The sequence below is a fragment of the Mercurialis annua genome, linkage group LG4 (assembly GCF_937616625.2).
Source record: "Mercurialis annua linkage group LG4, ddMerAnnu1.2, whole genome shotgun sequence".
Classification (NCBI taxonomy): Eukaryota; Viridiplantae; Streptophyta; class Magnoliopsida; order Malpighiales; family Euphorbiaceae; genus Mercurialis; species Mercurialis annua.
In genome coordinates, this window is record NC_065573.1 from 13,578,633 (window position 1) to 13,593,816 (window position 15,184).

A 15,184-nucleotide genomic window follows, 5' to 3' on the forward strand; every position below is an offset into this window, starting at 1 on the left:
TGCTCCCCTTTCTCAGTTTCAACAACGGCCATTCCACCTTTCTTAGGAACACATTGGATAGAACTCACCCATCCGCTATCCGAGATGGGATAGATAATGCCGGCATCTAGGAGTTTGACAATCTCCTTGTGCACCACCTCTTTCATATTGGGGTTCAATCTCCTTTGCCTCTGAGTTGATTTCTTCGACTCATCTTCCAAGTGAATCTTGTGCATCACCACTTGAGGGCTTATCCCTCGAATATCGAAAATTTTCCATCCCATGGCCAACACATGACTCTTCACCACTTACACAACTCTCTTTTCTTGAGCTTCCGATAGCTTGTTGGAGATAATGATTGGAAGAATCTTGTTTTCTCCAACAAAAGCATACCAGAGATGAGTTGGTAGAGGTTTCATCTCACAAGTAGGTGGTACCTTGGAAGATGAAGGTGTAATCCCCCCCTTCTTTATCAAAATCTTCTGCTTGGGTTCATCATCCTCGGAATACTCATCATCAATACCATCGGATTGAAAGACAACCTTTGAAACTTATGAAAACTCAGCTTTTTCCCCATTAAAACTTGTCTCTTTCGAGACAGAGGGGTCCAAATCGAGACAAGTAGTGGTTTTGTCTTGTCTCGACTGAGACGCCCCTAGCTCGATCGAGACTGAGCCAATTTTTGAGGCAGCAACTTTTGTGCTACATGTGTCTCGATTGAGACACTCTTCTGGGTAGCTGTCTTGATCGAGACACCCCTGATGGTGGTCAAAATCTTCAAAATTCCTTGGTGTTCCCCGATTTATCGTTTCCACATTCGACTTCAATTGTTCCTCCACAAGATCATCACCAAATCAATCCCCATGCACTCTTTCTTCTCGAGGGTATTCCGCATCACTCTCTTCATGTCAAACTCCACTTTTTCCTCATCAATCCTCAAAGTAAGCTTTTCGGCATGCACATCAATAAGAGCACAGCCGGTATTCATGAATGGACGAACAAGGATCATGGGGCACTCCTTATCCACCGCATAGTCTAACATCATAAAATCCAGCGGAAAGATGAATTTATCCACTTTAACAAGCACATCTTCAACTATTGCATACAGCTTCTTAAGAGAGTGATCGGCAAGTTGAAATACCAACGAGGTGTGCTTCACCGGTTGAGCACCAAACAAGGACCTAAAAAGAAACAAAGGCATCAAATTTATGCTTGCACCCAAATCACACAAACAATTTATGGAATTCATGTTGCCAATAGTGCAATGAATAGTAAAACTTCCTGGATCTTTTAGCTTTGTCGGTAGATTGCTTTGGATGATATAATTGCAACTCTCCGTTAGAAAAATTGTTCCGCGTTGTTTCCAACTACGCTTGTTCATAATTATATCTTTCAAGAACTTTGCGTATTGGGGCATCTCCCTCAATGCATCCGCCAAGCTAAGGTTGATTTGAAACTTCTTGAAGATCTAAAAAAACTTATGGAACTTTTGGTTATTTGGTGGCTTTCTTAGCCGACTCGAAAATGGAACCTTTGGGACAAATAGAGGAGGTAGAGGTGATCTCACATAAGCTCCTCAATCTCAATTACAACCTCCTCACTAGCTTTGAGTGGCTCTTGACTGGAGCTAGCAACATCCGCTTCAACAATAGGTTCTTCCTCTTCCATTCTATGCTTCTTGCCATTAGATTTCTTAAGGTTTCTCCCTCTTCTAAGCTCAACCGCTTTGAGTTGATCCCTTGGGTTGTTCTCCGTAGTGGATGTCAATCCACCTTGAGCTCTCTCTTGGAGTGCAAGTGCCATTTGTGAAATTTGAGTAGTAAGATGATGGATAGTGGAGGCTTGATTCTTCTCATGTTGCTCTATTTTGTCAAGTTTCTCCAACAACTTGTCTATCTTACTCCCCTCATCCAAGTTCCTTTGTGGTTGGAACCCGGGAGGGTGTTGAGACCTACCACCAAAGTTGTTCCCATGATTTTTGTTGTTGTGGTAGTTACGTTGTTGTCGTTATGGAGGTCTATTGCCACCTTGGAAAGTTGGCCCCGCTTGTTAAGAAGCTTCAACATTGGCTTGCCCATCATTATTTCTCCACCCGAAGTTAGGATGATGACTCCACCTGCGGCTGTAAGTATTTGAATAAGGGTCATTCACTTGACGTTGCCCACCAACATAATCCACTTGCTCACTCCAAGCTTGGCCCGTGGCAAAACATTCTCCACTAGTATGGTTGTAATCCCCATAATGCTCACATTCTACTTGCACATACACCACCATGGCATTCCTCGGAACTACTTTCTTCTTTAGGGCATCCAATTGATTTTGTAAAGAAGCGTTCTTAGTTTCATGGCTTCAAAATCTTGTACTTGGTCAAGCGTCATCACCGACTTTTGGGCTAGTGGTCTTCTCCTTTCCGAGGACCAATTACTACTAACCATGGCCAAGTTCTCAATCAACTCATTTACTTCCTCATATGTCTTTTGCATCAAAGAACCCCCCGATGTCGAATCTATGGTAGCCCTTGTGGTTTAACTCAAGCCATCATAAAATATTTGCACCACATGTTCTCTTTTTAGGCGATGGTGAGGCACATGTCTTTGGAGATCCTTAAACCTCTCCCAAGCTTCATAGAGCGATTTCCCATCATATTGGTAGAAGTCAATAATATCCTTTGTCAACTCGAGGAAAGCTTGGGGGAGATCCCTCCAATTGTGAATCGAAGCGTTAGGTAGTGTGTGAAGCCACAAACTCGCTTTGTCACGTAAAGAGAAAGGGAACATTCTAAGCTTGATTTGGTCGGCGGTGACAGTGTGAAGCTTGAATGTGTCTAGGTATCCAAAGAACTTCGCGATGTGGGCGTTTGGATCTTCACTTGGAAACATGTAGAAAGCACACTAATTCTATAGGAGGTCGATCGTGCTCAGCTTTATATCGAATGTGGCCGTTTGGACCGGTTGAGCAAAGCATCTATATGTGGCATTATCCACATCCGGGAGGAAGCAGTCTCCCAAAGTTTGCCTCGGCGGTTGTTGGCCTTGCGCTTGGGGGCGGTCATGCCCTTAGTACTCTTGTCGGTTCCCATCATCAAGTTGAGGAGGAGGAGGAGGTGGGCGATGTTGTCCCTTCCCTCAACTTGAGGATGGTACCTCTCTTCCTTATAATCGTATTCAACATTCTCCATGATAGCGGGTTTACAATTTTTCCGTCTCACACCCCTTTTGTAGCCCCCGAGTTTGTATTGGAACAGTTCGAGTGGGTGACTAGTCCTACGTGTATTGTGCATACACTAGGGTCGATTTCCTACACAAGAAAGAACAAGCAAACCACATGTAAACCACGAAAAAGCAAAAATAAATAATAAAAATAAAAACAGAAAATAAAGCTAACTCGACCGAATTTCAACTAATTCGAATCAATCATTAAACGCTATCACTTCCCTCGGAAACAGCGCCAAAAACTTATTGGTCATTTACCGCAAGTATACGGTATCGTAACTTGTAATACTCGATAAATACGAGATCGATAATCGCCATAATGCCTAGTTGAATAGGATTAGGGTTGTTTTTGGCTTGTGATTTGTTGTGGTTTGGTGCTCCTAATCCGAATTTAATTAATTAAAAATCCTAACTCTAACCCATCTCATCACTTCACACTCTTTCACCTATCTACAACTCTAGCTAATGGAAACCTAAACTAACTTAGACTCTAGGAACCCTAACCTTAAACTCACCTTTATAAATACACCCCTTAATCAACTGACCTAGGGTGGCACCATCACATATTGAAAAGCACAATCAAACCCTAAAACCCCCTTGTTGTCCAAACCACACAACCAAAAAGCACACACAGTCGATTCCCAGTTTAAAAAACAAGCTAGAAACACTTTAAATACTCAAGAACGCCCTTTTGCACACTGATCCAAAGCTGGATTCTACATCTTGATAACTAGAAAACGAGACAAGGATTCAGAATGATACTTATGAGGACTCGTAATATTCCTTTATCACTTTTATGTTGTTTTAGTTATAACTTCTGAATTCTATGTATTTAGGATGCATGTTTAGCTTTTTTGACTACTTTTGCCATAAAATTGCTATAATTGCCATAACTACTAATTTCAATATTCTTGCTATGAATTCCACATAAATTGATTAGAAACATTTATGAGACTGTTTTAACATGTTTTATTAGCCATATATTGTTTCAGTTTGATTCTGATGCTTAGAACGCATGTTAGGATATGTATTATGCTTTATGCCATGAACGTGTTCCTGCTAAAATTGCTATGATTTCACATTAGAAACATGTTTTTTAGATTATTTGATGTGTTTTATCAACTGTATATCGATTCCATTACATGTCAATGTGTTTTATGTTCGTTTTTATGCATTTTTGAGTTCTTTTGCATGAAAACTGAACTGAAATGACAAAACTGCCGAAAAACGACGAGCTGAAGCCCCTCGGAAGGAGTGACGCCGGTGGCACTATGCTCTGGTGCCGCCGCCACTATAAATTAGCGCCTCCTCCACTCCCTATGATGCTAAGATCCTCCTTTTTCCCTAACCCATAACACTTTCCTGATCCTCTAAACTTCAATTCGACCTTGTTTTCGTGTTACTAGGTTCGTTTGAACTCGGAATTGGGCCCCGTTTGAGCCCACAAATTTGTATTTAATTTTAGAATTATAATATCTGTTGCAATGGGTCAAACCCAATTTATTTTAGGCCTTGAAGCCCACAATTGTAATCTGCCAAGTCAATCGGGCTTCGAATCCCACAACCAACAAAACCAGCAATTTTTAGAAGTCATTTTGTGTTCGTATAAACTAGAAATCGACCCTGGTTCAAACCAGCGGATCCGCATCTACTAGACGAAGAACTTATATATTCTGACCGAGTCTTGATTCCGACCACCTCGACGGTCAAATTGCACCGAGTTGCAAACACTCCGGTCTACAAGGTTTTAAGTATTCTAACCTTGTATGTTTGTCACCTACCCTTTGTGTATGTTAATATTGTTTAAAAGCTTTTTGAAAGCACGTCCAAATCCAAATATTAACAGGCTAAAGGACTAATCACGTTAACTTAGTAATCAAATTCAATAAATCTAATATTTCACCTAGAAATCACAAGATTGTCATGAAAATATAAATAGAGGTCGCATACGATATTCAAGATGACTAATAATAAAATCAACCACACCTAAACATCCGGTTTTTTGGCTTTATGCATGTAAATGATCCAGACCAACCATTATCTGATACATGATAGGAACCACCAAGGTTAGATGTATGCTTAGGAGTACTTGCTACTTGCCTCACATGCCAGATCAAGTCAAATGCGGATCTTATATGTCACACCCGTACTCTAATGTTAGATTATGCATTCATTAAACATTCATTATCATGCAAATGCTAGAGTATATTTATCATGTCAATTGATTAGTTTAAAAATTATTAGGACTTAATTGAAATGAAAACTCGTCGGTAAACTAAGTTGATTTTGTTAGTTGAAATGAATTGGAACTTTAAGGTTTAAATGGAACTTGTGAAATTATTCAAGGACTAAATGAACCCTTATTAATTTTTTATTTATTTATATGCAAATCAAATCTTTTGTTTTACATGATAAAATATCCTTGATATAAGTTAAAAGTTACCTCTTTGATATTTTTATTCAACAAAACCTAATAACCTAAGAGAGAAATTCGAATCCACTATCCCTAACTCCATTTGAGCAACCTAAGCTTCAATTCTTCAAGTTATAATGCATTAGAAGGTGTGGGATAACCTACTTGGTAATTTCTTGTATCAATTTATGCTTTGAGTTATAGTTTACCTCTTTGTTGCTTTGTTCTGTTTTATGACAGAAGTTATAGCTTATGTATTTTGCATATAAGTCGAGTTATTTAATTCAAAATCAATTCTTGATTTCCGAGAAACTTTAGAGTGTCTCCTACAACTTTTGTTCTTTGAGTTTAAATTAGTTTGATCGTTCTGATACCTAAAATAACCCCAACATTTTATTATTTCAAATGTGAAAGCAGTTTGACCTGACCTCACTAACACTTGCATAATTCATTTCTCAGATGTTTAAATTATGAAATTCTTTTTGATTTAGATTCTAGACTCAAAGGGATAAAATTTTCACCAAAGAGTTTGTTAAAATTATGTCTATATTGTTCCCAGGACATGTTTGATTAGAGGCCTAATGTTCGGCCTATTAAGGCAGATTTGTTGCCAAGTTTATAATCATGCATGAATCATATAAAAATCCATTTGTAGGAGCTGAATTTAGGTCAATTCGGTGTTAGATTTGTGTATAAGTGTATATATATATATATATATATATATATATATATATATATATACCATAAGAGACGATCCTAGGATCTGGGGTACTTGATCATCGTGAAGAGAAGATTAAGGAATAAAAAAAAACAAGTAAATGACATAAAATAAAATAAGCTTACATGATAATATCGGGCGGTATAACCGACCACTTAATTGCAGAAATATAAAATGCGGAAATATAAATTACAAATATAAACAAGGAAAGGAGGAGAAGAAAGTATGGAGGGAGAGAGAAGAAGTAGAAATTTTCTAATCTTGAGAAAATTTGGTGTGTCTTCCTTTGGAGAAGAGGGTCCTTTTTATAGGGAAATTGGAGTGCATACTGTAGCATGAATAGTACTTTGTCTGCCACGAGATTCATGTAGATGAATAGTACTTTGTCTGCCACACTACTGTAGCATGAATAGTACTTTGTCGGCCACGAGATTCTTGTAGATGAATAGTACTCTGTCTGCCACATTATTGCTGATTTTAATCATACCGCGAATAATACTCCGTCTGTCAATAAAGAGCTGTCGGAAATATTGTCGAGGAATACATTTTTTTTTATACACCTTAATTTTTGCATGGACTGCCCAGATGGGTTTTCGATCTATCAGGTTTTTTTTTTTTTTTTTATATATATATATATATATATACACCTTAATTTTTGCATGGACTGCCCAGATGGGTTTTCGGTCCATCAGGCTTTTATTTATTTTTATATATACCTTAATTTTTGCATGGGCTGCCCAAAAACAGGTTTTCAGTCCATCAGGTATTTTATTTAAACATACATATGACTTTATAAGCCTTTATTTTTTACAAGATTTTACAATACAGACGGGAAGATCCCAAAACAGTCGTCTTTGTTATCTTCTGCTAGGTTAAACGTTGGTTCTGAAGATGCTGCAGAATTTGATGAAGATGATGATGCTTTGGATGATCCCTGAATAGTTTGAAGAAGTTCCTTCATGATTGTGAAGTACTGTTCTTCTGTTTTTGCTGATGCCAAAAGCGCACTTTGTCTGCCACGAGATTCCTCTGTAAGGTTTTTTGTAATAATGTTTTTTATGATGAGTATCATGGTTTTTATCTTTGGATCTAGGACGAAAATCTCTAAATCTTTTAGACACACTTTTTGTTCCTCTGCTGCAATCACCATCACAGTTCTGATCTTTACCTATAGTAAAATCAAATTGCTTGCAGAAAGATCCTAATTCTTTTTTACTTTTTCTTAATTCCCATTTTAGATGTTTTTGGAGTTTGAGATCTTGACAGATCTCTTGCCTTACAACATCCCTGCTAGGTATTCCACTTCAGATATACCTTCATCATCTTTGCAAAATGTAGACTATAGTACTCAGGTACCTCAACCAGTCTACGTGGGTTCTCGCACAGAGAATCAAAACCTGTCACCCCCTGGCTCCCCGACTCCTTCAGCTATAACAAAAAATATTGCAAATGAATTAAATGTTATAGAAAAGGAATTTGTCCTAAATAAAAAATTATTACGTGATGACTTTTATGCAATCGAAAATTTAGAAAAAAGGACTTGGTTCTTTAAGAATTTTCAAAACGAAAGACAAATGATTCAAGATTATTTTTATAATTTTGTAATCAAAAATAAAATTCATATTTTATTCTTTGATTGGTTTGAAATATATGCCTGTAATAACAATATTGTATACCCTTTTAAAGCCGTAAAACCAATCACAATTAGAAAAAAGGTTCCATCTTGGGAAACACCTGATGGAACAATTGACTCGGAACATCCTCCTCTTAGGCAAATTAGTTATACATATGCAAACCAAAGAGTTGATGCTTGTCCGATTAAAAAACCACAGGATACCGATTCTGTAAACATAAAAAATGTTGTTCTTCAGAATAATTTTACAAATATATGTCTAAGTACTCTTGGGAAACAACTTTCTAGACTAGAAAGACAAGTCCAAAAGCCAGAATTATCCATCGAGCCTATAAGGATAGATAAAGGCAAACAAGTAAAACCCATTTTTAAACCTTATCAAATATCTGTCAGTGCTCAAAATGAGGTAAAAACTGCTAAAAATGAATTCCTTCAGGTTATTAAGAACCAAATTAATAAAATAGAAGCCTCCACTAGTATGGGTCAAACCGCCACTAGCAGAGGTCCAGTGGTTGAAGATTCACCACTGAGCATAGGGGTATTAGAAAAAATTGAAAACACATCTGATGAAGAAGCTTTTCAGGAAGAGTCTCCAAAAATTGAAAAATTACACTGGCATAACCCAAATCCTTTATCTATGATTCCTTCCAGGCATCCGGAATTAGAATTGGGAAATCAACCTAATATGCTAGTCCAGCCTAGGTACAATGCCTCCTCGGTTTACGAATGGAATATTGATGGTATGTCTGAATACCAAATCTTAAACTTATTACAGCAAATGACTATGGCATCCAATGCTTATAAAACCCAAATTGGAACCTCTGATAGAACTGTAGCTGAACTCCTTATAGCAGGATTTTCAGGACAACTCAAAGGATGGTGGGATTATTATCTTACGAAGATCCAGCAATTAGATATTCTAAATGCTGTTCAGGTAAGTGATGAAGGAGGACCTGTTCTAAATGAACTAGGAAATCCTATTCAAGATGCCGTGTCAACTCTTATATTTGCTATATCATTACACTTTATAGGAGATTCCACACATCTTAAAGATAAAAACGCAGACCTTTTGTCAAACCTTAGATGTAAAAAACTTAGTGATTTCCAATGGTATAAATCAACATTTCTCTCTAGAGTCATGCTTAGGGAAGACTCTAACCAACCATTTTGGAAAGAAAAGTTTTTGGCCGGTCTCCCAACCCTGTTAGGAGAAAAGGTTAGAAACAAAATTAGAGAAACCTTTGGCTCTCATATCATCCCTTATGACCAGCTAACATATGGGCAACTTATTAGTTTAACACAAAAACAAGGTCTAGAGATCTGTCAAGATCTCAAACTCCAAAAACATCTAAAATGGGAATTAAGAAAAAGTAAAAAAGAATTAGGATCTTTCTGCAAGCAATTTGATTTTACTATAGGTAAAGATCAGAACTGTGATGGTGATTGCAGCAGAATAACAAAAAGTGTGTCTAAAAGATTTAGAGATTTTCGTCCTAGATCCAAAGATAAAAACCATGATACTCATCATAAAAAACATTATTACAAAAAACCTTACAGAAAATCTTTCAGAAAACAATATGATAAGCCTAAAACAAATAAAGCCAACTTAAAAGATATTACTTGTTACAAATGTGGTAAGAAAGGCCATATATCTAAATATTGCAGAGTGTCTAGGAAAATCCAGGAACTTCATTTAGAAGGTGAAGTCCTAGATCGAATAGAAGCCTTGTTATCATATTCTTCTGACTCTGAAACTGAAATGTCTTCAGAAGGTCAAAATCCTCAGTTGGACGAACTAGTTACTACTTCTTCGTCTGGTTCTGATTCTAACTCTGATGATGATTCTGAATCAAAGCATGTAAATGTTCTTACAAAGGAACAAAACTTTTTCTTAGATGTAATCCAGCATATTAGTAATCCTGAAATGCAGAAAAAATGTCTAGATCAGCTCAAAAAATCTTTAGAAGAAGAACCTAAAACTGTAGAAACAAATATCCCTTGTACTAGTACAGGATTGTATGATCTTACAACTATTCTTGATAGAAAAAGGAAAGATAAAAAACCTTTAGGTACCATTCAAGACCTACAAAAGGAAATAAAAGACATAAAATCGGAAATAAAAGAAATAAAAGAAAGACAGAAAAAAGATTCGGAAACTATCCAGTTTTTAGTTTCCCAACTATCACAAACTTCCAGTGATAGTGAAGGAGAGGAGTCATTAGACAAACAAAATCTAGAAGAAATAGAAAAAGTTCCTGAAGATTTTCTATTTGTTCTGAGAGAAATAACCTCTAGAAAATATATTATAAAAATCTCTATTGTTTTCTCAAACAATTTTAAAATGGACACTATTGCACTATTTGACACTGGTGCAGATCTAAATTGCATTAAGACTGGATTAGTTCCAAAAAGTCTTCATGAAAAAACTTCTGAAAGACTTACTTCTGCAAATAATTCTAAAATGGATTTAAAAGGGAAAGCGGAAGCAAGTATTTCTAATAGTGGCTTGTTAATAAAAACAAACTTTGTGTTGGTCGATAATATACACCATTCGGTGATATTAGGAACACCTTTTATCAATTTAATAACACCTTACAAGGTAGATTATGATGGAATTTATTTTAAAGAAAAGAAGGTAAAACTCAATTTTTCTTTTTTAGAAAAACCTAAAACCAGAAATCTCAATATTATAAAAGCAAGTTCTATCTATAATAATGAGATCAATCTTCTAATAAGAGGAAAACAAAACGATTTATTTCAATTAAAACGAGAAGTCCAACTTCAAAAAATCGAACACCAGTTGAAAACTGAGGTTATAAAAAACAAGATAACGGAACTCCAAAACCTTTTTGAAAAAGAAGTTTGTTCGGAACTACCAAATGCTTTTTGGTCCAGAAAACAACATATGGTAGATTTACCTTATGAACCTCTTTTTGATGAGAAAAACATTCCTACTAAGGCTAGGCCAATTCAGATGAATGCTGAATTGGAACAGTTTTGTAGAAAAGAAATTCAAGATCTAGAATCTAAAAGGTTAATTTCTAAATCTAGATCTCCTTGGAGTTGTGCAGCTTTCTATGTAAACAAGGCCTCAGAAATAGAAAGAGGAACTCCTAGATTGGTTATTAATTATAAACCGCTAAATAAAGCATTAAGCTGGATTAGGTATCCTATACCTAACAAGAAAGATCTTTTGCAAAAACTATGTTCTTCATTTGTGTTTTCAAAATTCGATATGAAGTCAGGATTTTGGCAAATACAAATCGACCCAAAACATAGGTATAAAACTGCATTTACAGTTCCATTTGGACAATATGAATGGAATGTAATGCCTTTTGGTTTAAAAAATGCACCTTCTGAATTTCAGAGGATTATGAATGATATTTTTAATCCTTATTCGGAATTTCGTATTGTATATATTGATGATGTTCTTATATTTTCTAACTCGATTGAGCAACATTTAAAACATTTAAAAACATTCTTTTTCATCATCAAGAAAAATGGGTTAGTAGTTTCTGCAAAAAAGATATCTCTATTTCAAACTAGAGTTAGGTTTTTGGGTCATTATATTACATGTGGCACCATAACTCCTATAGAAAGATCTTTGCAGTTTGCTAGTAAATTTCCTGATAAAATTATCGACAAAACTCAGCTTCAGAGGTTTCTCGGAAGCCTCAATTATGTGTTAGATTTCTTTCCGAATATGAATAGGTTAGCTAAGCCTCTTCACAATAGGCTTAAGAAAACCCCAGTTCCCTGGACTGATGAACACACTATTATCGTTAAAAAAATAAAACAACAAGTATTAGAAATCCCTTGTCTTTATCTAGCCAATCCCGATCTACCTAAGGTGGTCGAAACAGATGCTAGAGATTTAGCCTTTGGCGGTATCTTAAAACAAGTTGAGAACGGCAGGGAACTAGTTGTTCAATACACTTCAAGCCATTGGAATGATTGCCAGAAGAATTATTCCACAATTAAAAAAGAAATTTTGTCTATTGTCTTATGCATAACGAAATTTCAATCTGATTTATTAAATCAAAATTTTTTACTTAGAGTCGATTGTAAATCTGCAAAGGAAATTTTACAAAAAGATGTTCAAAATATTGCATCTAAACAAATCTTTGCTAGATGGCAAGCTATTTTAAGTATTTTTGATTTTGATATTGAATATATTAAAGGCGAAGCCAACTCTCTGCCTGATTTTCTAACAAGAGAATTTTTGCAGAACAGATAGAAGGATCCATGCCAAAAAAGAAAGGAAAAGAGAAGGTTCAACCTTCTGAGAAAAAACCCGAAGAAGCTACTTCTGAAATAACCCTTTCAGGAGCAAAACCCATATTACCTTATGTCGATGTTGCGAAAGCCACAAATATAACCCAGTCCGAGGACAAAACTTTGCAGGTACAGGAATGGATATCATCCATTTCAAAACACCCAGAACTGGTAAGGGCCCTTCATAGCTCTATGCAAAATACAGAGAAATCTGGGAAAGAATTGGAAATTCTAAAATCTCTCGAGGCTTGCCGAAACTCTATAGCTTCCCAAGCTATAACTATCTCAGGTAAAACCCCTAAAATCGTTGTCAAAACAGAGAAGGGAGAATCTTCATCCTCTAAAAACCCTTCTCAAAATATTTGGGTTCAAAACAGTTCTCAAAATATTTTGGCTCAACCAAAACGGAAAACAAGTTTTATTGAAAAACAGAGTTTTCAAAATATTGTTACAATCGAAAATGGATATTTTGATCAAAACCCATATCTGGTATTACAAAAAATGTTTGGAAAAAATTGGTTTTACAAACCTTGGGATTTATCCAAAACAAGAGAATATTACCAGAGCATTCTTGAAATGACTGAGTCAGTAGAGTTTAAACACTTCTACTACACAGAAAATCAACCAGAGCCTTCATACTCTACCTGTAAAATTCTAAAAATCCTAAATCCTTCTGATTGGGGACAAGAGCTTGCTAAGCCAAAATCATTTCCAATAAACTTTAAAACCTCCTTAAACCACTGTAAAACTTTTTCCTACTGGGATTACCAACAAGCCTGGTTCAATGTTTTCTTGATCCAAAACAATAAAAATACTCACACATGGTTATTTTATTTTAATGACCATATTAACCCATCCTTGTTTCCCTCATGGTTTTCACAATGGTGGAAATATTATGGTTCGGTTACCGATATCTTAATACCCGAAGTCCAGGAATCTTTCCAACTTTGGAAAACCCACTTTAAACCTTCTGAGGTAGAGAAAAGACTTGCTCCACTGTGTCTTTTTTCTGCAAAATTCTTCGTCCCCTGGGTAACTCAATGGTACTTAGACGTGGGCACTGAATTGGAAAATCTTATTATCCAGAGAAGATTTAAAGTCAAGTGGTGGAGTTCTTTCAAGGTTCCACAAAAACTCCTAAAACCGGAAATGGAAAAATGGTTAAAAAGAAGCCAATTAGCCGTTTCAAATCCAGAGCATACACAGTTTTTAGCTCAAAAATCTAGAGCAAGTGCGCTTTTGGCATCAGCAAAAACAGAAGAACAGTACTTCACACTCATGAAGGAACTTCTTCAAACTATTCAGGGATCATCCAAAGCATCATCATCTTCATCAAATTCTGCAGCATCTTCAGAACCAACGTTTAACCTAGCAGAAGATAACGAAGACGACTGTTTTGGGATCTTCCCGTCTGTATTGTAAAATCTTGTAAAAAATAAAGGCTTATAAAGTCATATGTATGTTTAAATAAAATACCTGATGGACTGAAAACCTGTTTTTGGGCAGCCCATGCAAAAATTAAGGTATATATAAAAATAAATAAAAGCCTGATGGACCGAAAACCCATCTGGGCAGTCCATGCAAAAATTAAGGTGTATATATATATATATAAAAAAAAAAAAAACCTGATGGATCGAAAACCCATCTGGGCAGTCCATGCAAAAATTAAGGTGTATTAAAAAAAAAATAATAAAAAAAATGTATTCCTCGACAATATTTCCGACAGCTCTTTATTGACAGACGGAGTATTATTCGCGGTATGATTAAAATCAGCAATAATGTGGCAGACAGAGTACTATTCATCTACAAGAATCTCGTGGCCGACAAAGTACTATTCATGCTACAGTAGTGTGGCAGACAAAGTACTATTCATCTGCAGGAATCTCGTGGCAGACAAAGTACTATTCATGCTACAGTAGTGATTTACATTACTCGTTATAAACATGCTACACTATTCATGATGGTGTTTTGTGATTTACATTACTCATTTAGGTGCTCGTTTTGGTAGCGACGGTGCAAATAGGAAGTAAGGCAGCTTTTGACGATATTTTGGACTAGTTTTGACTGTTGTGTTGTGAGTAGATATACTAGCCCTTGCTACTGAAATTAGTTTGGTAATTTGATATTCAAAGTGTCAAAGTTTATTGTATTTTAAATGGTTATATATGGTTGTTTTGATAATACACGAAAGGTGTTCGTTTCTTTGAACGTTTTAAATATATATATATATATATATATATATATATATATATATATATATGGATTTGAATATGATTAAACTTTTATGTTTTTTATACATTGACTTATTATTTAGAAATGTATTATGCCTTCCGGCAATTCGATAGTCGTTTCAAAATGATTAACTTTTAAATGAGAATTTGATGAAATGATTTGTTTTTTCTTTTATATGATATGCCTACTCTGTAACGATATATTTAGGAGGTGCTGAGTTGTGATATGCACCTGGTTATGTGCTGAGTTAGTTATATGCACATATGAGATATTGTGAGTGTCTATGCGCATTTGACACATGACACTTGATTGATGGTCAGTGAAGGGAGAAGGGCTGAGCCGTGCTAATGATGGAGAATGGTTAGCCATAAAGTGTTCCTAGATATGTTGGTTAGATTGTAGATCAGTGTATTGTTCCTGATTACAGGTTATGGTTTATATTATTATTACAGGGTAATATATCAAGGTTATAATTGATGATTGATACAAACTACATTGCATATTTAAATTGAAATTTTTTTGATATCGTTTATATTTGTAACTGCTTTCGTGATGAACTATACAAGTATTTTGTGTTGTCAGTATTCGCTATTATATGATATACTTACTTTAAGTATAGATGTTTTATGCTTGTTATGTCTATTCACTGAGTTTTCGCTCATTTTAGTTGTTTTAAAACCTTTTCAGCTAGCAAGGCAGTCTATAGTACAATTAACTAGAGA

At 35.6% G+C, this 15,184-nt stretch overlaps 1 protein-coding gene and 1 non-coding gene across 2 annotated transcripts; one reads left to right on the forward strand and one right to left on the reverse strand.

Moving 5' to 3' along the window:
- Positions 1–287: 287 nt before the first annotated feature.
- On the reverse strand, positions 288–1,360 carry LOC126678302 (uncharacterized). Its single transcript, XM_050373207.1, has 2 exons — positions 830–1,360; positions 288–521 (listed from the first exon to the last, which is right to left on the reverse strand). The coding sequence occupies exons 1-2, from the start codon at positions 1,358–1,360 to the stop codon at positions 288–290; spliced, it is 765 nt and encodes a 254-aa protein (XP_050229164.1).
- Positions 1,361–2,550: 1,190 nt separating this feature from the next.
- On the forward strand, positions 2,551–2,657 carry LOC126679663 (small nucleolar RNA R71). Its single transcript, XR_007640949.1, has one exon. It is a non-coding gene; the product is annotated as a small nucleolar RNA R71 (small nucleolar RNA).
- The last annotated feature ends 12,527 nt before the right edge of the window (positions 2,658–15,184 follow it).

What these genes read in the sequence shown, in the direction of transcription:
- LOC126678302 (XM_050373207.1), bottom strand. Translation starts at nt 1,360, where the DNA reads ATGAACAAGCGTAGTTGGAAACAACGCGGAACAATTTTTCTAACGGAG. An exon ending in AGTGCATGGGGATTGATTTG is followed by an intron (nt 522 to 829) that starts GTGATGATCTTG and finishes TAAGTTTCAAAG; the next exon opens with GTTGTCTTTCAATCCGATGG.